General features: G+C 41.4%; 1 protein-coding gene across 2 annotated transcripts; it reads left to right on the plus strand.

Moving 5' to 3' along the window:
- The first annotated feature begins 261 nt into the window (after positions 1–261).
- spock3 (SPARC (osteonectin), cwcv and kazal like domains proteoglycan 3) lies at positions 262–20,738 on the plus strand. Of its 2 annotated transcripts, none has more exons than XM_084339855.1 (11): positions 262–372; positions 560–682; positions 12,074–12,113; positions 14,193–14,301; positions 15,321–15,429; positions 15,533–15,641; positions 15,886–15,999; positions 16,093–16,317; positions 17,728–17,790; positions 17,900–18,037; positions 18,405–20,738. In XM_084339855.1, exons 2-11 carry the CDS (start codon positions 560–562, stop codon positions 18,566–18,568), a joined length of 1,194 nt encoding a protein of 397 aa, XP_084195981.1. In that variant the 5' UTR covers positions 262–372; the 3' UTR covers positions 18,569–20,738. The 2 variants fall into 2 exon arrangements, with proteins under 2 accessions (XP_084195981.1, XP_084195982.1); XM_084339856.1 differs by having other exon boundaries at positions 16,096–16,317.
- The last annotated feature ends 220 nt before the right edge of the window (positions 20,739–20,958 follow it).

Consider the following 20,958-nt stretch of genomic DNA (forward strand, 5'->3'; position numbering starts at 1 on the left):
TGTTTTGTTTTTAACACTCTCACATTTGTCTTAATTTGTGCTCTAATTTCATCTTTCACAGGGTTTGCCCTTTGTCTTTTTCATAAGAGGTGATCAGCGGAATACACTTTTGTGGTGCGCCGACAGCAGCCCACAGTGAGCCATCATGACTGTTTCCTCCGCACTGAGGAGAGAGGCAGAGGGGGGGGGGGAGGGGGGTGCAGGGCCCGCGCACGATGCCATGCGCGCTCCCGCTTTCCGCTGCGCACAGACAGCCGGTGCGGAGAGCGAGCGAGCGAGAGAGAGAGAGAGAGAGAGAGAGAGGGCTGCTATTACTAGTGACAGAAAACGGCAGCGACCACATACAGTCTGGAGAGCAGTTGATGCCACAAGGTAGGAGAGAACAACAACAACAACAACACACAAAAAAAACACCTCCGCATCTTTGTGTTCAGTGTTGACGAGCCGTGTCCATCGCTTGATGTGATGCAGGTTGAGCCGCCCGTGTTTTCAACGCGATTGCGGTGTCCCGCAGCCTGATCCGATGTCCTCTCTCCGTGCTGTTGTTGTGTGTCCGCAGATGCTGAGCGTCGCCTTGCTGTGTGTGTGCGCCGTCGCCTTCGGACACGTCTCCGCTCGCTCCGACAGCGGCAATTTTTTGGACGATAAGTGGCTGGCGGGGAGATGGGACAAATTCAGAGACGTAAGTCATATTTCGGTCTTGTGTTACCCAACGCCGTTCCCCTCCTCATTATCTCATTTACACCACCACCCCCCCACCTTTTTCCTCCCTATAGCCACCCTCATTGGTTTGTGATCATGCGCTCCTCGTTTTGTGTCCGAGCGACGCGTCACGGGGCCCGTCGTGGTTGTTTGTCACACGTTCATCACCTGCTCCGCCGAGACAGTAAATACACTGGCGGTGCTGGGGTCGTCCCTGCCTGAGTGTGAGTGTGAGTCCCTGAGATAGAGCCGAGGCCTCTGCGAAACACAATTGCTCATCTTCCTGTCCGAGAGGCACCGCTGAGTCCCCCACCCCCCGAAAGAAGGGGCCTAATTACGGGCAGGTATGAGGGACGGGAGTCCGCAGCGGTGAGGCCTGCTTGTTTAGAGGCACGAGCACCTGGCACAAGATGAGATGTGTGTGTGTGTGTGTGTGTGTGTGTGTGTGTGTGTGTGTGATATATAGATATCACAACCAAAGCCCCAGTTGGGGGTATTACAGCTTATTAACACAATGTAAAAGATGACAAGGTAGAGCAAATGGACACTCGGGTGGTGCAGACATTTCCATACAGGACACTGAATGGTTTGATAAACCTGAAAATACTGTAATAGTTAAAAAAAACTACACAACATGTATATTACAGCACCGTTAGGGTTCCCCCTCTCTCTAAAATGGCCTGGCTTGCAATCAGCTGTGTTTGGAAATAGTTTGGATTTCTTCTTATTATAAATGTGTCATTCATTTCACCATGATTACAACAGAAACGCATTAGATTTGCCGTCAGTCTGTTGTGAATGTGTGTCTGGCAGTTTTGAAAGGTGTTGGCATTTGACAAATGTGCTTTAAAGCAGCATTATGTAACTTTTTCACCTTGAAGTAACAGCTTCTAAATCACGTTGATGGTACAGTGTCTTGTGAGAGGGTGAGTGGTGTCTCTGTCACAGTGTAACTTCGGATCGCAGCCTTGCGTACATGTTGACTTCACGATACAAGTTTTCGACATAAAACATTGTTATCAAATCAGTTTAGTTACATAGCCATAAATCACAATCACTTCACCTCAGTGGGCTTGTGTTGCTCTTAATATATAGTGTTGTGCAGGTGGAGAGGTACGAATGAGAAAAGAGTTTTATGGATTTTGGGAGATGTGGTCACTGAATAGAGACGGGATGATAACAGAGAGAGGTTAGTCTGTGGTGAATTTTCATTATCGGGATAATCGTGAATCGAGAAAATTGTCAATACTCTCACGTGAATGTCTTGAAAAAGTCTCCATGGCTGAAGGCATGGCTTGCACATTGTATACCCCCACAAAAATAATGGGTCCTAAACTAAAGAACGACAGGGAGATGAGGTTACCACCGTTTATTTACCCTCTGTTTGTGCAGGAAGACCTTATGATTCATGATAACTTATTGAAGATTCCTTGATCCATTGTTTTTCCACTAAAAAAAAAAGATGCTGTATGTGTTTTGAAAATGTTTTGATGATCATCCAGATAAATCGTGAATCATGATTACGGTGGACAGGATTATCGTGACATTACATTTTCATATCGTCCCATCGTAACATCGAATGCATTTTTGTGTGAAAGCAACGTTTGTGAGGAGTTTGAACGATGTGAATTCAAACTGTAAAATGGCATTGGCAGTGATTGTATTTCACAGATGAACATCTTTGGATTAAATACCTAAATAACAGAATGACAAAGACTAAAAAAAAAAGAGCAAGTCTGCGTTTGAGTGTCTTTGTGTGCATGCGAGTCTCCCACTGGTCTCCAGCGTTGCACTGATTGCGTTTGAACTGATCTGGTTGATTATGCTGGTGCTGTCAGGCACCATTACCCTGACATGTTTCTTGAAGGTGGTGCCGCAGCTGATTGTCATGGCACATACAGCCTCTGATCGTGTAGCCCAGCTGGCTTACGAGGCTTAAGGACTGAATCTTAACTGTTTATCAAGCGTGGCACTTTGTATAAACCCAGATCATGGCTGGATAGGAGCTAATGTGTCTTAAAGCGAATGGTTGGAATGACGGAAACAGACGGCAGAGCTCCTCCTCCTCCGTGTAGTCGTTTTGCCCAGCACCTGTCCATGGAGCATCAGCCAGCAGAGTATCAGTGGACAGTTTTTAACCTCCTGACAGTCAGGATACCAAAATGAAGTAGAAGTGCACTTTGTGTGCCTGTGCATTGTGTGTTGACATGATAGTCTAGGCTCGAGTCACGCCTGACACGCCCTCTCCGCTGCATCCCAAACAACAACAGCGAGTGCCGCTGGGTGACAGAGCCGTGCAGGTGTGCCTTGATAGTAGAGCCCGACCGATACTGGATTTTTCTGGGCCGATACCGATACCAGTATAGGGAGTAAAACATTCTGATAGCCATATATCGGTTGACATTTTCCTATTATAATGTGGGCTTTGGTGGATTTTTGAAATTATGTAGCTGTTATTCTATTAGTTTTATCTTATTATTATTAATGTTTTGTTCCATGAGGTAACCTACAGTACATCACCTGAAGTACTTGACTGGAAAAAATGAAAAAAAATGGCACGTTAAAATATGTTAGAAGAGGAAGGGTTGTTTTTTTTGGACAGTTAACTGTGTGTTCGATGTGCTGATGATGATATAATAGTTCATTCATGTCGCCACCCAGACTCATTTAAGCATTTCAGTGCCAAACCCTCAGATCTCCACTGACCCTTAGATTCGCCCCTGGTCAAGATGCTAAAAAGAATTAATGTATTCAAGCTTTCCACTGTCACATCCTTATTTTTATTAGACATCAGCCTTTCAGTATGAGTTCAGAAGAAATTGCATTTATAATGGCATGACCCTTACTCAGACTGAGGCTTGCATTACGATGCTTTTAGCTAGTTATATTGTTATACTTATCAGCAGCAAATTACAGATACAAGTCAGTGGGAACTGCTTCTGTTTGAGCTACAGAAAGGAATTCAAAGTTAAAAATAAGTCTGTTTAAATATTTCTCTTCTATAATAGTGCAGTGTAGGTTTCAGGTGGAGAGTATTTGTTAGAAGCATATCTTGCCTCTAACCACAGATTGCGGTAAATGGGTCCACACAAGCAGAAGTGATTTGTACACGCTTGCACTTGCACTTGCATTCATGCACACACGCACACACACACACAAACAGATGCATGAGCATGTATGCACATATGCACACACACACACACACACACACATTACGAGAAACAGGCTTTTTGCGAGGGAGCTGTACTTTGAGTGTGCTGCAAAAACAACAGAGTTAACATAATGCACCAGAGAGAATACTCTCTTCACTCGCACCAGCTTTAATGAGTGGTTTCACCACCATGCTGCACACATGCAGGAGGATTTTTCTCTGAATTAGAGCCCTTGATAAATTTGGTGTCAGGGAGAGAAAAGCGGGAGCAGCGTTCTCTTTAATTTGCAAATAAAAGGGAAAATGTTATCGTTTTATTCATGTTTCCATGCATCGGGACTTTTTCAATCTCCACTTTCCCTGCCCGTCAAAGTTAAGCGTGTGAACTCATCGGCTCAGGTGGACCCACGTGATACACCTCAGGTCCAACTATTCAGTAGGATTTGGATTATGCAAATAGGGTGTCAGGACAGAATGTCAGAGAGGAAAAGTGATTGACCATGTGCTGCTCTTTGAGATACAGCAAGACGAAGAGTGTAGATAGATAGATAGATAGATAGATAGATAGATAGAAGAGTGATTGTCAGTGAAGTGAAGGCTCTGTGTGCATTCACGCCTGTATGTTAACCTTGAGGCTCAGGCATTTCAGATAAAGGTGGAGCACAAAAACATTATCTGCTCGGTATATTCGTGTGTGCCTTTCGCTTCCTGTTTAATGCTGTGTGTCACTGGGTGTTTTTACATTCTTTCACAGAGGAATTTATCGGTACAGTTTATAAAAAATAAACACAGTTGTGGCAAAGTAACCCACCTTTCTTTCTGTTTGCATGTTTGTTGCCCGTTATCATTGTTTTTTAATGCTTGGAGTAATGATGAATATAAGATGCACAATGCTGCTGCAGTCTCATTCTATTTCTAAATTAATCGATTCATTATCTAGATGTGCTGTAGTTAAAAGCTATGCCAATCTGATTGATATCGTCTCGGTTAATGGAACACATGCATCCCAATACTGTCACATCATTGTCACGTACCGCACTGTATAGAGGTTACAGCTCCAGGGGCCAGTTAACACAGGAAGGCTGCAACTGTTTGTCATGACACATACTGCATTGCCTGTGATAATGTCAGCCTAGAACATGTAGGAATTGTACTTCTGAGGCACACACACGTGTGTATATATATATATATATATACATTTTCACATCCAGAGAAAAGAGTGTAGCCTGCTTTATTAAACCCTCAAAAACTAATTTATGATCAGGAGTTTGCTTTATATCTGCTCTTTGTAAGTTTACTAAGTGGTGATGTACACATTACTAAATTAAAGCAGGTTGCACCACACAAACTAGTTCTTACATAGAAATGATCTTTTACAAAATTTAGCCCAATACTAGCTGGTTTAGCTGTTGTGAAGCTAACTAAACCAACAAGGCTACCACTAGCTTGCTATATGACGTGTTCAGACTGAAGGGTTAGAGAGGTAATTGAAGATGATTCATCCGCACATGACATTAATAGAAAGGAAATCACATTTTTCAAGAACCTAACATAGCTCAAATCACAAGACATCAATAACACAAATCACCAAACAAGGTTAGCTTAATCAGATATTTCGTTCTTGCTGTGGATGATATTAATACAAGGACACGAACGCGGAACATTTTTTCATGCATGCATGCATAAACAATTTGTCAAGTATTGGGGCTGTAAATTATACTGTTTATTGACACTTCTGTCTTATTTGTGTTTCAGTAAATCAGTCTTAGACACAGTACTGTCCAACTTCTACGTGTGGACACGTAACTTTAGTGTTTGTATGGACAAAAAAACACATGATGCGTTGTTATCAACTTGTATTGCTACCAGTGGCTACTAACCTGACTAAAACTGGTTTTCTGACTTGTTGCACCTGGTATGACGTCATTTCCTAGCTCCGATACCTGAAGGTATCAGACAATTATTCACATAATAAAAACAAAATTTAGCAAATCACTCATTTGAAACTAGCTAGAAGCTAACTAAGAAGGAAATAAGGAAGGACTTTGCGCATAAACCCAATCCTGGAGCTTAAAATGACCTCTGGCATCAAGACCAACCAGAGTGGATTTTTATCGTGCCGGTAGTTTATACAGAAGTTTGGTTACCTTAGTTTGGGATGAAAGTCTTTGCTGTTAGCGCTGTCTTAATCCTACAATCAAAAACAACAAAAACAAAAGCACAGTATTCTTAATTATGGGCAATTCCTTTTTCTCAGAACTGCACAGTACACCTACTTTTTATCTCGTGTGCTGGTATTCTAGGCCAAACTTTGCTTTGAATTTTACATTTTAGGCATGTACTGTCACTTTGATCTTTCAGCAAGAGCCATAAGTGGGTCTGCTGCTAAGTGCACTAGATAGGATCTTGGCCACTGATTTACTGTAAGTCCTGGATAGGCCTGGGGCTGTCTTCACTGCACTGGTGCCATTTCAGTTTTTTAGACATTCTGTTCTGTTTACTAGGTCTCACCCAGCCTTCAGTGCAGCCACAGAGTAAAGAGATAAGCTGAGGAGGAGGAAGATTTAACAATGGATGAGAAAACACAATGAATGATGTGTGATGAAGAGCATGACACTTAATTGCACGGTATAGGAATAAATTAATGCCTTGTTTGAAGCAGCCTCATTAGAGCAGCTTACACCTTTTCATCCTCTCCTCTCATCACCTCTTATCTCACTCTGTGTGTTTTTTCTGTGCATGTCCGTCCTGCGTTGTTTGTGTTGTGGAGGGTGAATGATGTAGGGGAGGTACAGAGCTGGAGGCCTTTTCCACTTCAAAGCACCTCAGTGTGTATTTGTGTGAGTTTCCGCGCGCATGCATGCGACAAGCTTGAGCAAGACAGGCAGAGCCAGTAACAGTGAAAACATGCACATATTTCTCCTGTTGGAAGTTAGGAGGAAGGCAGCAAAGAGTCGGGAAAAGGTGTAAGGAAGCCAGAGGGACACAATTAGCAGGGATGATCTGTGAAAATCTTAAGTAAAGGTGAGAGAAGGGCTCGTCAGAGGCAGCATATTCATGAGGACTTAGTTCTATAGGCATGCAAATAAAACCACAAAAAAGTCCGGATGCACAGTGGCAAATTATGATGTTAGCCAAAAGAGGCGAATGCACACGCTGTTCTGTTTGTGGCTGATTGTGCACAAGAGGAAAAAAGGGACAGCTAACTGTAAGGGAGAGGGAGGAATAGAGGTGGAAAGAGATGGAGAGATAAATTGAAAAGTTGCTATTTTTAGAGCGTACACTCAGGAGGCCATTAGACCTATTGTTGAATTTCGGATTTTCTGTGGTTTTTGGAAAGTGGGTGGCTGGTTGCATGTGCAGTGATGTGCATTCATGCAGTTATTTGATGTTTTGTAGTGCTGACAGATTCTGGCACTACAGTCAGTGCTGTGGTGATAAGTTTGTTTATAGAACTGCGCATGTGTGTGTGGACGTGCATATGCGTGTGCGTTTCATGTGTGAGCGTACGAGCTTGCGTGCGTCTACTGATTCCATTAAGGAATCAGACCGCAAGCACTTTTGTTGTCTTGACTGGTCTGGAGGGCCTTGCCCCCATAATGCAATGTTCTCATTATTCAGTCATCATGGTCTGCAGAGCTAGAGGGAAACCATCCTGAACAGAGGCTAGAGTACCTCTTTATTTGGCTTTATCTGTGCAAAGCTTTCAGTATATGGGTTTCCTTCATAATAAGATGTCAGTGTACTGTGCTTAAATCAAAATGAATTGAATTGTTGAACTTTCTCTCATTGTAATATGGACCTTTTAATAGAAGTGGAAGGTAGAGAGGGAGCAATGTCACAACGAGTAATGAATGGCCTGTAGTGAAGATGCAGAAGGTCAGAAGGGGCCAGAACTGAAGGACAAGCAGGAGGACTTAATTAGAACTGAGAGAAAGCGCAAGGTGACCCTGCTCATTTTGTAGAGTACAAGGAAGTAAGAGAGAAGGAGATGCGCCAGCTAAAGTCATGCTTTTTGAAAAATAACTAGGATCTGGTGGCAAACAGTGTCCGAGTATAAGGGAGCAAACATACATAGACATTCTGTACATGCATAGAGACAAATAGATATCTAAATTCAGCTCCACAGTGCTGACCAGCAGTAACACCTACGGAGCCAGTTCAGGCTAGTTGAGGCGTGGGTATTACTGCGTAAAGGTCTTTGCAACATTTCCAATGAAGCAGTGTATTGATATGCACAATACTATAGGCTCCTGCTGTGTTGGTGTTGTTCCTGGACCATAATTGCAACGGGCTAATCCCATTTTTGTAATGTCAGAGCTTTGTGACACGGGGGAAAGGAACAGAAAAAGACACACATGGGAGAAGTTATCCTTTCAAATGTGTTAAACGTTGTGAAAGGGTTTATTTGAACCCAAACCCTGTTTTTCTAAACCTAACCAAGTTTTTTTGTTGCCTTAACATAACCAATACGACTCACATACCTATGACTTCACAACAGCGATATCAGAAAATACCCTGTTGACACATATAAAGGTGTAACAGTTCATTAACTACATTGATGCATTGACAATAAATCAGGAATAAAAACAACTGAATGAATGACTCTGGGTTCAGCACCAGTTATTATAAAAGGTTTGAGCCAATCTGTCATATTTGCAAACACCAAAAATGAATCAGAGTCATGAAATGCAGGTCAGTAACTCTGCAATCTTGGGTGTTTTCCTCTGCGGGTGACAATACAGGAAACTGCATCTCATCGACAAGCGTGGCAGAGAGTCCAAGGTGTTTTTGCTGCTTGAAGCAAAATTGACAACTTGTAAAAAAAAAAAAAGATCCTGTAAACTTTGCAAAGCTACAAAGAATTGCGTTTTCAACCATGTTTCAACCGACACTGAACCTTTCTTACAAGATGTTTTGATCTTGCCACGTCAGAAAACTTTTACCACAAAACTGCTCCGACATTTATACCAAGGACAATCTGAAGTAGCAGTGTAGTACTGCCTCTTTATGAAAACACCTTTTCAGTCACCAAGAACCCCATTATACTGCATTTTTTATGAATGTACAATACGTTTGTGTCAGTCGTTATGGCAAGGATGAAAAAGTTTATTGAATTCACTTCAAACAGTGTTAAGCCACTGGTTCACAGCTCTATGGAGACTCATGCCCTCACATGACCGATGAAGTTTCACTTTTCTAAAGCACATTTAGCTTCACTTCTTTAGTTCCTTACTGCGCCATAACTAATAACTGCTTTATAATGAATAATGGTATAATGATTGGAATAATGATTCACAATGAATCTCCCTGTGCTGTGACACCCATCACCATAGTGAATGTGCACAGATTATTTGACAGTAGCACAATAAATCTGATCTGTACATGTGAGAGTGAGAGGTGATTGTGTTCACAGAACATATTGAGCTGTATTTCACTCTCTAATTGAATTTGATGCATCCGATTGGTTGGGATTTGCACAACATCGGAATGTATAAATCTACAACGCAGACCTTTGATTGGGCGGCATGACACTCGTCTCCGTTGAGCCACGCTGTGGGATTTATGCTGATGAGATGGTTTTTTTTTTTCTCCCCTGTTTCCTTCCCTTCCTATTTGTTCTGGCACAAAGAGCTGAATGAGTCACACACACAAACACACATGCAGAGAGAGAGAGAGAGAGAGAGAGAGGCCACACATGAAAAAAAAGAGATCAAGACAGAGAAAGGGAATATTTTGTTTTCTGAGTTACAGTAAACACTGTACGTGCGAGAGGGGCTGTATTTTGCTTCAAACAATCCAGTAGTAAACTAGTAAATGAATTGTAATTTGTAGATTAAGCAAGTAACTATTATTATTATTTATTTATTTATTTATTTATTTATTCATCTGGTTATTTATTGATTTGGAGTGACTTAAATTTGTCATTTACTTCACAAGTGGCTCTCACCAATTAATCAAACTGTCGGGACAAACATATGTTGACACAGTGACAGTAACAAGGCTGGGCTTAAGCATGCTGTGGTCATTGTTATGGTCAAATTAAGGCTCCAGAGAATGAGTGCCAATTACGGCTGGGCAATATATTCATGTTATATCGTTATTGTGATATGAAACTATAAACGGTCCTATTCGCACAGCGAGGGATCTCATGCGATGGTGCATTCACAGGGGAAAAGCGTAATCTGTATTTTACGTGATTTTACTGACGTTATCCCCCAGATGTCGAGGCATCTGTGTAACATCACCATTTTAGAAGCGGAGCGTCTGTTCTTCACAAGCCACATTAGTAGAGTTTAGAGTTGTTACGGCCCGTTTCTGTATGTGTTAGATGCATAAATGCTCATTTGTCACAGACAGCCTCTGCATTACAAGTCAGCAGAGGTCCCCAGGTAATAGTAGTACCCATGTGAATAGGGCTTTTGATTTTTTAAAGGCCATAAAGTGATGTGATTTTCTGAACTTACTAGACTGTTCTGCTGGTTCTAATACTTGCTTTTACCCACTGTGTCATTATATCCACATTACTGATGAATACATATGAAAAATCTCACTGTCATGCCAACAATATTGTTGAAATATTGATATGAAATATTTGGTCAAAAATATCATGAGATTTGTCACCCAGTCCTAGCATTAATGAAGTGCTTTGAAGAGATTTCAAAATATGGAGATATAAAGCGTGCATCATGATATAGCCCAGAAATATCACAATTTTATTTAAAGGCCATGTCGCCCCGATATTACTGTCAGTTCAGTGACTTCCTAATAGGTTAAACAAGTGTGATTGTGGTTGTGTGTGTAAGCATGTGCGTGTGTGACTGTTGTGTATGATGAAAACGCCCAAAAGAAAACAGACGTGTTCACGAGAGCATAGTGCAGTGTTGGGTTTGAATGAAACCAGAGACACAAACCGACGAATGAAGCCTCTGAACACACACAGCTCTCTATTTCTTAAGCTCCTTCTACATTTGCATCACAAGCCAGCACCCCCTGGGTGTGTCTTCCTCTTCTATTAAAAGCAGGCAAATCACTCACCTCTGCGCTTGTCTGCAACCCTTATTTAGACTGTTTAAACACAGCCACAGGCAACAGATTGAACCATTCGACTTCATCTCAGAAGGTTGGAACGAAACAGTTCACTTTCAAACGTTTATGGAGAGACTAAAGCACTTTGGTACATGGGAAATAACATTATTCATAATTATGATGATTCATATACTCAGTTTTCTTTATATGACAATGCAGTGGGCTTATATAAAACAGAACATGTGAGAGCTCCAGGAAGTCTGCATTTTCCCAGATTGATGATGATTCAGCGTTTGATCATATTTGTTTCTTACGCTATATTTGAGATCTAATCTGTAACTGCAGTGTGGCAAAGCTTTGAGTCTGATACCTTTTAGTACAAAACTTAACATTTTAACATCGATTGTCTTGGCTGTAAATAAAGATTCTTCACAACCAGATGCATATTAGAGAAAATTAGTTTCCAAAAGAGTTCATGTGTTTCCGCTCTGCAGTTCCATGCAAACCAAATCAAAGGAGGAGCTGTATGGAGCCATTTTATATTTCATTTTTTTAATATGTTTTTTTCTCCAAATCCGCATCTACTTCAGTCGTTTACAAAAACGCTGCACCGCTGTTTTGCTGTGAAGCTCCAGAAATGTTTTGTTGACTATGAAACACCTGACTTACCACGGGCACGTGGGTGACGAGATAATGACTGGTTTTCATTTTTGGGTGAACGTATCCTTTAATATTTCTTTCACATATTTAAAGTGTTTGGTTCAGGTGTTAAGATGCCACACGTGGTATATAAACAGTATTCCATTAGGTGATACGTGGGAGTATAAGCAGCACATACACAGAGACACACGGGCCCCTTTTTATGCAAATGATGGGATAGAGCTGCTGTCATGACATCAACACTATCTCGGCTAAATAAATGCATGCCCCATGTGTTTGTACTCGGTGGTGTGTTGAGTGTGTGTGTTTTCCAGATCATTTTATTTCATTATGCAAAGTTTCCACTCAAAAAGACGAACCTAATCAAAATGAATCCCTCATTCTCTCTCTCTGTAATGCTTTCTCCTGAAGGAAGTGGAGGTTTGTACAACAGCTTAATAGTATCGTATCTGTCATGTATTTTTTTACTCTAGAAGTCATTTGAACAATATTTTTTTTTATGATGTTGCTTATTGGTTAACCTTGTTTCAGGAGCCTGGAACGTGGACTCCATCCAAGCCCTTCGATCAAGGTGGGTGTGAGGAAGAGAGCCTCGAGTGCTGTTGGCTTTGTGATAACACAGAACACAAGAAAAGAACTTGTACATCTTCCAAAGATGAACACATCTTTAAATGTGGTATTTTTCTTTCATTGAAAATGTAGTTAAAATTTTTAATCTGCATATGGATGTGTACCTGCAACAATATATACACAGTGAGGAACAATCATGAGTCATGATTTTTTGGAGAATACACAATTGATGCATTACATAAAATTATGAGGAATAAATTAGGGAATTAGAGTACATGCTGTAGAAAATGTACAGTACAAGTGCGTATATTATGTTTCCACTGGATCCGGATTAATGATCCAGTGCGACTCGCTGCCTCGGGGACCTCCTGACAAACTAGCAGAAAGCGCACAATTGGCGTTTGTCCAATTAGGATCAGCCATGTTAAATGTTATCAAATTTGGCAGGATTGTTGTATCAAAGTTAAAGGAGACATAACATGCTAATTTCCACATTCTTAATTTTATTTTGGGTCACTACTAGAATAGGTTGACATGCTTTAATGCTCAAAACACACATCAATTTTCTCATACTGTCACTGGTAGACAACAAAAAAACAAAACAACAACAAACATACATACCCCACATTCAAAAACAAAACACAAAGCAAGGACTTCAGCTATGAAACGGGAGAATTAAGATGTCTAATAATTGGGCCTGAGATACACTCAGATATTTTGTACAACCCATGTGTGTTTCTACGGAGCCTCTCAAGACGTATCCCTGAAAATATTTCCCTCGGTGTGAGGCCTTTAAGCTTTCTACCAAATTCAATTAAAAGTTGTTGCAGTATAATCCGGCGTTGGATCAGATTTTCCTTAAATTGTCATATTTCTAAATTGAATTTCGTCTGTTCTCTGAAACACAGACTCTCACAAACATTTTGTTGTTCGCAACATGTTGCAACCAATCACCCTGTGACTCATTACGGCTCAGACGTGGTTTAACAAGAATTAGTTGCAGTGAGGAAAGGATGGTGAGCATCTCATGTGCTTTATTGTGTAAACCTCCATTAGGCAGATTTTAACAATCACACTTCTCACTTATTAGTGAACTTATATGAGTGTGTGTTATGTGTGCTATTACCAAGTCTTTTCACTGCACCTACCAGTTGATTTTCTATCCTTTGGTCATCTCATTTCCCATTTGTATTAGACAGTGATAAGCCCATACACACATCCAGGAACAACGGCAGATGAACACATTCACTCTCGCTTATCACTGTATCCTCAAATGCACACACACACACTCACTCACACACACACACACACACACACACACACACACACACGCGGACATGTCAGGGAAACAATGGCATTAGATGCGTTGGAGGATGGAGGCAGGATAATCTGCCAAAGCTGCTCAGGGATTACTGTAAGGTTCTTTTAGAGCAGAGGTCATTCACAAACTGTTCTGAGATCAGCTGGAGGCCTCAGATCCTGCACACAGGTTGCCACGCTGAAGGCTGACTAGCGGTCAGAAACGGCCAGCTCGTCTTCACCGACAAAGATCGCACTCTCAGCCCGAGACTCAGATCTAAAATCAGCTCTCCCTTAAAAGCCAGATATGGCCCTCAGCTGTAAGATCTGATACCAGATCAGTTTGTGGATCTCAGCGAGAGCACACATGAGACTGACACTCGATTCAGGATGATGTAAGGTCAGCAGCAGCCTCTAAAACCAGTTCCATCTGTTTTTAGCTGTAAAGATACTTAACGGTATTATGGCTCATTCAGTGCAGCGTGAGAAACACATTGCCAGTGAACTGTAAGTGAACAGACAGTGGCTGGAATTAACACTTGCGGATTATAACACCTCACAGCTTGGATCTGTAAAAAAATAAAGGCAGTACATGGTTTAACTAGGAATCATTGATCCAAAACAAAAGGAAAATGTAACCTGGGTAGATTTTTCTCTGTTTGCACTAGTGGGCTTTGTCTTTTAGGAAGCCCTTTTAAAAGGGAGGATATGTTTTGGTTGAACATTTAAGACAAACATTTACAGAAAACACTGAAAAGAGTTCTCTGTTTTGTGTTTTCAGGCCTTGATCCTGCCAAAGACCCCTGTCTTAAGATCAAATGCAGTCGCCACAAGGTGTGTGTGGCTGAGGATTACAAGACTGCCTCCTGTGTCAGCCAGAGGAGAGTTAGGTAAGAACACACACACATGCACACACACTTGCCCTTTGAAGAGGTTAAAGTTTCGAAGCTCCCCTCTGGAAATGAAAAATCACAATTTCAAAAGTAAATGTAATATTTTTATACAAATATAAAGAAAATATGTCACATGTGAACTTGAAATTTTCAAGAAATCTGCTTCTTCTGTGAATTACATTGAAGGTGCAATACATAAGACTCCTAGAAAAACATTAAACATTTAAATTTTTAACTAAAGTTATCCCCAGAATGTGAAGAAAAATCAGTTTTGACGCCATGTGTTGTGTTGGAGAGATGTCCACTGAAGTTAGCATGCTAACCAGCTAGCCCCTTGCCACTTAGTACCTGAACTAAAATGAGCGCCAGCTGCACAGCTAGCTTCCGTGTCAAAGCCAGAAATGACGCAGTGGATTAGGAGCAAATCAAATCTCTTTATTACTTTGTGTCCCTTCTCTCCTCCCTCGTTGTTTCCCTGCTCACTTATTCATGCAGCATGATAATCACCAACACCAGAGGGGTGGCTGTTTTTCTGTTTTTTCCAGCTGGTCTACTGGTTTCCCGGCTCTTTTGTGACTGTTGTGTGACATTACTTTTTAGTCCAATTACCCCAGCGTTGGCACCGCCTTACAACGGACACAAAGTCCTGCCAAGTGATATGAATGGGCTTTGTATGTATGTGTGTGTGTGTGTGTGTCTGTCTGGGACACTGCAGACTGGACAGAGGACAGAAACGCCATACTGACCTCATTTCCCATTCTTAGCAACAACACAATTGCAACTGCACAGTGTAAGCAAATCAGAAAATAATCACACATAAATCCTAATCCATGTCTCATTCCTGAAATTGATGTAAGAACAAGAAAACACAGCGCGGATACGCAAATTCTTAGAAAACATTAGTTTGGAATGAAGCCGGAGGGATAAACAGCGCATTGTGATGAGGACAATCACACAATATTTTCGTATGCATACAGTCAGATGTAAAAAATGTGTCTTCTAAATCTCCTCTCTAGTTTTAAAGATTCCAGTTTGTACCAGAGTCCGGGGTCAAAGTGCAAACCCTGCCCTGTGGTCCACCCTTCCCCTGTCTGTGGAACTGACGGCTACAGCTACTCCACCAAGGTACCCGCACACACACAATCACTGGTATCTCACATTTCAGCAGTCGTGATGAGACACATATCCTGACTTTACTTCCTCTTCTGTCCGTGTCGCCCCTGCTCAGTGTAAGTTAGACTACCAGGCGTGCATCACAGGAAAGAAGATCGCAGTGAAGTGCCCCGGCCTGTGTCCTTGCCCCGCTCAGCCTGAACAGAGCTCTGCAGAGAAGAAAGGTACAAGGTTCTGTACACATGACTGCACACTGCAAGCTAGGAGAAACAGTAAATTCCCCTTAATTAAAAAGTCTTCCATGGTGTCAAAGCCCCCTTCTGCCCTACTAAAGTGTCCTTTAGCATGACACTGAAGTTGTAAGGCAGCTGTGCTATAGCTGACTCTGACTTTCATCTCCACGAGGGAGAAGGAAGGCAGTAAAGCATCACTTTATCATCATTAATCATCAGTGTAATTGCCCCTCAGTGTGCAGTGAGTCGGACTTGAAGGAGGTGGTGAGTCGTCTGAGAGACTGGTTCAGAGTGCTGCATGAGAACGGCAACCACAAAAGAGTCAAGATCCAGAAGCCAGAGAAGAACAGTGAGTCACGTGACATTAACACAAACCGTTGCTTCATGCATTATCGCCTGGCTGCATCTACCTCTATCTCTCATTTTTTTAACCTTTTCCCAGCAGAGTTTGAGGTCGGGGCATCGCCTATCTGTAAGGACCCTCTGGGCTGGATGTTCTCCCGGCTGGACACAAACTTTGACGTCCAGCTGGACCAATCAGAGATCAAGAGCCTCTACCTGGACAGGAACGAGCCGTGCTCCGATGCGTTCTTCAAATCCTGCGACACGCACGCCGACAAGGTTATAACCAGCTCCGAGTGGTGCACGTGCTTCCAGAGGTATACAGGTACGGTTAACTCCCTGCACTCACATGCAGATACAAACATGGATATTTATTTATTCAGTTCATTCAACCTTAAAATGACCTGTAGAAATGTCCCAAGTGTTTTTAGCACAAAAACTAAAATCAGTTTTTCCAGATTGAGTGTTTGCAGGTAGGATTTCAGCAATAGCCTCTTGATCAGGTCTAACTGTGACTATGGGAACAGTTTAATAAGTGATGTATGATTGCATGTTGCCATGAAGGGCTTTATAAAGCAATAGAAGAAAAGCCTCTCATGTCTACAGGCGTGTATAGATAACATCACTATAATCCAAGATGGACAAAAAGACCACCACAATTATCTTTCCTACTGAGCAGAGGAAAATCAGTTATGTTTCTGTACAAATCAAAAATCTTGCGATGTTAAAAAAAAGTCCCGGATCTGAGCCAAAGTCTATTCCAGAGTCTACTCCGGGCTGAGACTCATCCTCCATCCAAGTTTTGTGGAAATCCGTTTGGTAACGTCCTTGGTGAAGGTGTGCTATTCTTAGAAATATTGTGGGCAGTAGTTTGTATATTACCACTCTAAATGGACATAGTATTGAGATATACATGTAAACACAGATGTTAGTCAGCTTCAGCCTCTGGATCATCCCATATAATTCTGATTTCACGCAACTATTTGGTCTTATTTTCTTATCTGAATGACAAAAAATAAAAAGAACGGTGGCCCTGAGGGTCAAAAACCCTACAATATTTCAGAAAACAAAACAGCATTTCACAAAACACAACTTTTTAGAAAACACAACAACTTTTTCGGATCATAGAAATGTTGTGTTTTGAGCCTCAGGGCCACCGTAGATACAGGAAAGATGAAACACAAGCAGGCTTTAAACAAAAAACAAATCATTCATCAGAGCAGACTGACTTTCTGTTTAAAAAAAATTGTGGCTTGTCTGATCACTCTCTGATCATACTCTTCGTCTCTTCATACTTTGTTGTAGCGATGTTCCCCAGACTCGACAGTTACCTTGGTGGACATCAAGTTTTGATAAACTATAACTTTTCTTACATTTATAAACTAACTTCTACAGACAATAGACACCTTCCAGTCAATCACAATGGAATATTCTCCCTTTGCATGTACAGAATACATTACTGTAGTCTCTAAAATACAATAAATGCAGCACAGTACAATACAATGCATTGCATTAAAATGCCATTGTACAAGACCTTGGATGAAAATTAGGTTTTTTTGCACACAAAGAAACAGTATTTACAGATGAGTCAGTTGCACATATAAAAGCAGAAGCAGCAGGATAACAAACAACAAAAGAGAAAAAGTACACAAAGTAAGCAAAGTTCTCACAGATTGAGCCCAGAAAAGCAGACTTGTGCAGTTTGTCACCACAGTCCCTTGTCTCTCCTTTTCAGATTCCCCTTGTAAAGCAGAGCTGTCCAGTATCAACAAAAAGCAAGCGGGGAAGAAACTGCTTGGTGAGACAGACAGACACACACACACACACACACACACACACACAAAAGGCAAGACAACAAGTGTGTTACTCTAACTCATTGTGTGCGTCTGTGTGTTTTCTATGTGCAGGTCAGTATCTTCCATCCTGTGATGAGGAGGGCTACTACAGGTCACACCAGTGTCACAGCAGCAGCGGCCAGTGCTGGTGCGTGGATCGCTATGGCAACGAGGTGGCTAGCTCACGCACCCATGGCCCGGCAAACTGCGGTAGGCAAAAATCTCAGGAGGACAGGGTGTCATATTTCTGTGTGTGTGTGTGAGGGAACAAAGAGATTTGCAGTGAAGGCGACATGGAGGAAATAATTCATAGATATTAGTGTGCTCGTATTGCACAGTTACAGAGGGTGACTATGAAAGTGGGTATTAAGAAGTGATTTCAAAATCCACTCAGAAATGTTTCTGAAAACATTGTAGGCAAGAAAAAGGCAACACAGGAACAGAATCTTGATACGTAGTTAATGGAGGCTTAACATCGGTCATTTGCATATACTACCCACACTGCACTGATACAAAGTAGTTTGAAAATCGGCACAGTTTCCCTTTAATTGTAAGATTTGGTCCATTCCGTTTCCAGGCGTGATCTTGGAGTCTTCCGGAGACCTCGGCAGCGGAGACTCGCTGTTCACCGACGACGACGAAGACTCCTTTGCCCTCGACGACCAGGCCGGGATGGACTACGTGGACGATGAGGATGAGGATGAGGACGACGATGACAACAACGACGAATACCTGTCGTAATTTTTTTCGAAAAAGAAAACAAAAAAAAGAAAAAAGAGAAAACTGTTTGTTTGGTCAAACTGCACGTTTCTAGGTGACTCCCCAGGCAGATACTTAATCGTACTAACAGCCTACGGACTACTCTCTGTGTATTGTTTGTTCATTAGTAAGAAAAAAAAAACAATATTCCTGGCAAACGTTTATGATTTCTCTTCCTCTCTAAGTATAAAATATGGTTAATGGCACTTGTTCACTTGTGTGTCAGCCAACCAGAGAACATAACAAGGACTAATCGACAACCAATCCAGTGCTTTGGATTTGGTCACGTGTGCAAAGACCTCTCCCTTCATTGGACAGTCTCATGTCTTCTAGTGTGTCCTGTCCTTGTGCAGCACTCTGATGCCTGAGTGTGTTGATGCCTGAGGCGCAATGTTAAAGAGATTTCCCCTTCTTCTTCATCCTCTTCCTCTCCTCCCCCCGAACCCCTTTAACTCCTTATCAAATGTTCCTGTGTATAGGTGGGATGTTGATGATGTAGATAAGAGAATATTGCACTCTTTAGGTTTCTTTTGATCTTGATTTGTAACTGTGACTGTAACTGTGTGGAAAAACAAGATAAGAGTTAGACATGCTTCATTAGGAGTATTAAGGCAAAAAAAAAAAAAAAAAAAGGAGAAAAAAAAACACAGTGTGAGTTGGATAACAATCAGAACCGACATGCTAGCTGTTTTCACGGAGACACAAGTCAAGTCAAATCATCTCAAAGGCTCAGCAACAAGGGAAGAAAAATTACTGCTTGGCCGGTGGTGTGAGGGGGGAAAAAAATGTTATTATTATCTATTTTTCTAATCCATTGTTGGATGAATACAGAAGATGAAACAGATTTGTCGTAGCATGTCTAATACTGCGTGATGTTGTTTCAGTCTGTAGAACCAGAGGCTAAACCTTTGTGGAACTGGAAAATATATATAAAACTGAGCTTGAGGACGAAAAATCCCCTTCAAGCGTGTACAGATGAAACTGCACTTGCATAGTTATACAAGTCTGTGTGATTAAAAAAAAAAAAAAAGTTTACTTATCTTTAATACGTCAGAGAAAACCTCGTTGCAGCTCACATCGCAGCATCAACTTCGGGGGTGCGGGGTGGGGGGGAGATTTGATGTTTTTAAATTCTTCATGATCTGAGCACACGGTGTAACAGGATAAATCTCTTGCACAGTAATAAATCCACAGAGCCATGCAGACCTGTTGAAAACGTCCGGCAGGGGATAGACAGAGGGTGAGGTTGTGCCTTGAACTGGTGAGGACAGATGGTGGGAGTAGTGGGAGAAGCATGCTTACTGGACCGACTTAAGCTCGTCTTTGCGCTGCATAAGAGTGGCTTCGGATACCGTTTGGATTTTGGTATGGCTTGTGCTCTTGGTCTCTCTTATGATGGTGTTTAATAGGCCATATTTCAGATCTTTTGATTTGTAACATAGGGTAGTTAGAATGTAGAGAAGCACAGATATACTTAACAGTTAAGGCATAAAAACACTTAGATTCTGCTGGATTTGAAAACGGTTTATATATTAGTACACTGGCTAGAGGAAGCTTTGGTTTAGACAGCTTTATATGAAAAAAAGATCATCTTACAGTGTTTTTTTGCTTTTATTTGTACCTGATCTGCTCTATCGACTTATATTGTATATCTGTCAGGGTTAAAAACTGATCCCAGATTTGTGTATTCTTGATAAGTCCTGTGACTGTTTATGCAGACCTGGGATTTGCTGAGCTCATATGTTATCCTATGTTATCTATCTGTTTTCATATATTAAACCAGCCGTCGGGCTTCATTTTGAATCAAACATCTCTTTGAAATTCCATGTTAAGACCTGGAAAGTGCCATCTAACTGTCCAATAGTTTTTTTTGTTTGTTTGTTTCTTTTCTTTTTTTTCTTTTTGCTCCCTTCATTCCTTTTAACTTGGAATTTCAATTCACTTTAAGGTCTGGAAAAGATTTCAGTCTGAAAGTGTGCAGTTTTCATGAGCGTGATGACATGCAAATCATTTCGATGACCTCAGACACTGTAGCCACTCAAAACCAATCACACACTGTCATCACAGCTCTGATAGCGTTTTAAGGTAATGATACAGATGCATTTTTTACAGTGTATGTATGATTTGCTGAAATAAAAGCTATATTGACCAATGTTTGTCATGAGTGTTACTCGGAGGACAGATGCGACTGCGTGCGCTGAGCTCTTGTTTCCGTGTGACCAAGTTTTTGTTCCATGTTTGTGTTTCGATTATGTCTCAGTGTCCCTTTTCCAGGAAGAAAAAAAAAAAAGACACGGTTCTGGTGTTCTGCGCTATATAATTTGAGGATGTTTAAATTTATGATCATGGAGGAAGTGAGAAAGCACATATCC

This window comes from Pagrus pagrus (genome assembly GCF_965226575.1).
Source record: "Pagrus pagrus genome assembly, chromosome: 2".
Lineage (NCBI taxonomy): Eukaryota > Metazoa > Chordata > Actinopteri > Spariformes > Sparidae > Pagrus > Pagrus pagrus.

Bases quoted from the DNA above. Each gene is read 5' to 3' on its own strand.
- spock3 (XM_084339855.1), top strand. From the start codon at position 560: ATGCTGAGCGTCGCCTTGCTGTGTGTGTGCGCCGTCGCCTTCGGACAC. The intron at 15,642-15,885 runs GTACAAGGTTCT...ATTGCCCCTCAG, and splicing joins GAGCTCTGCAGAGAAGAAAG to TGTGCAGTGAGTCGGACTTG. The intron at 16,000-16,092 runs GTGAGTCACGTG...ACCTTTTCCCAG, and splicing joins CCAGAAGCCAGAGAAGAACA to CAGAGTTTGAGGTCGGGGCA.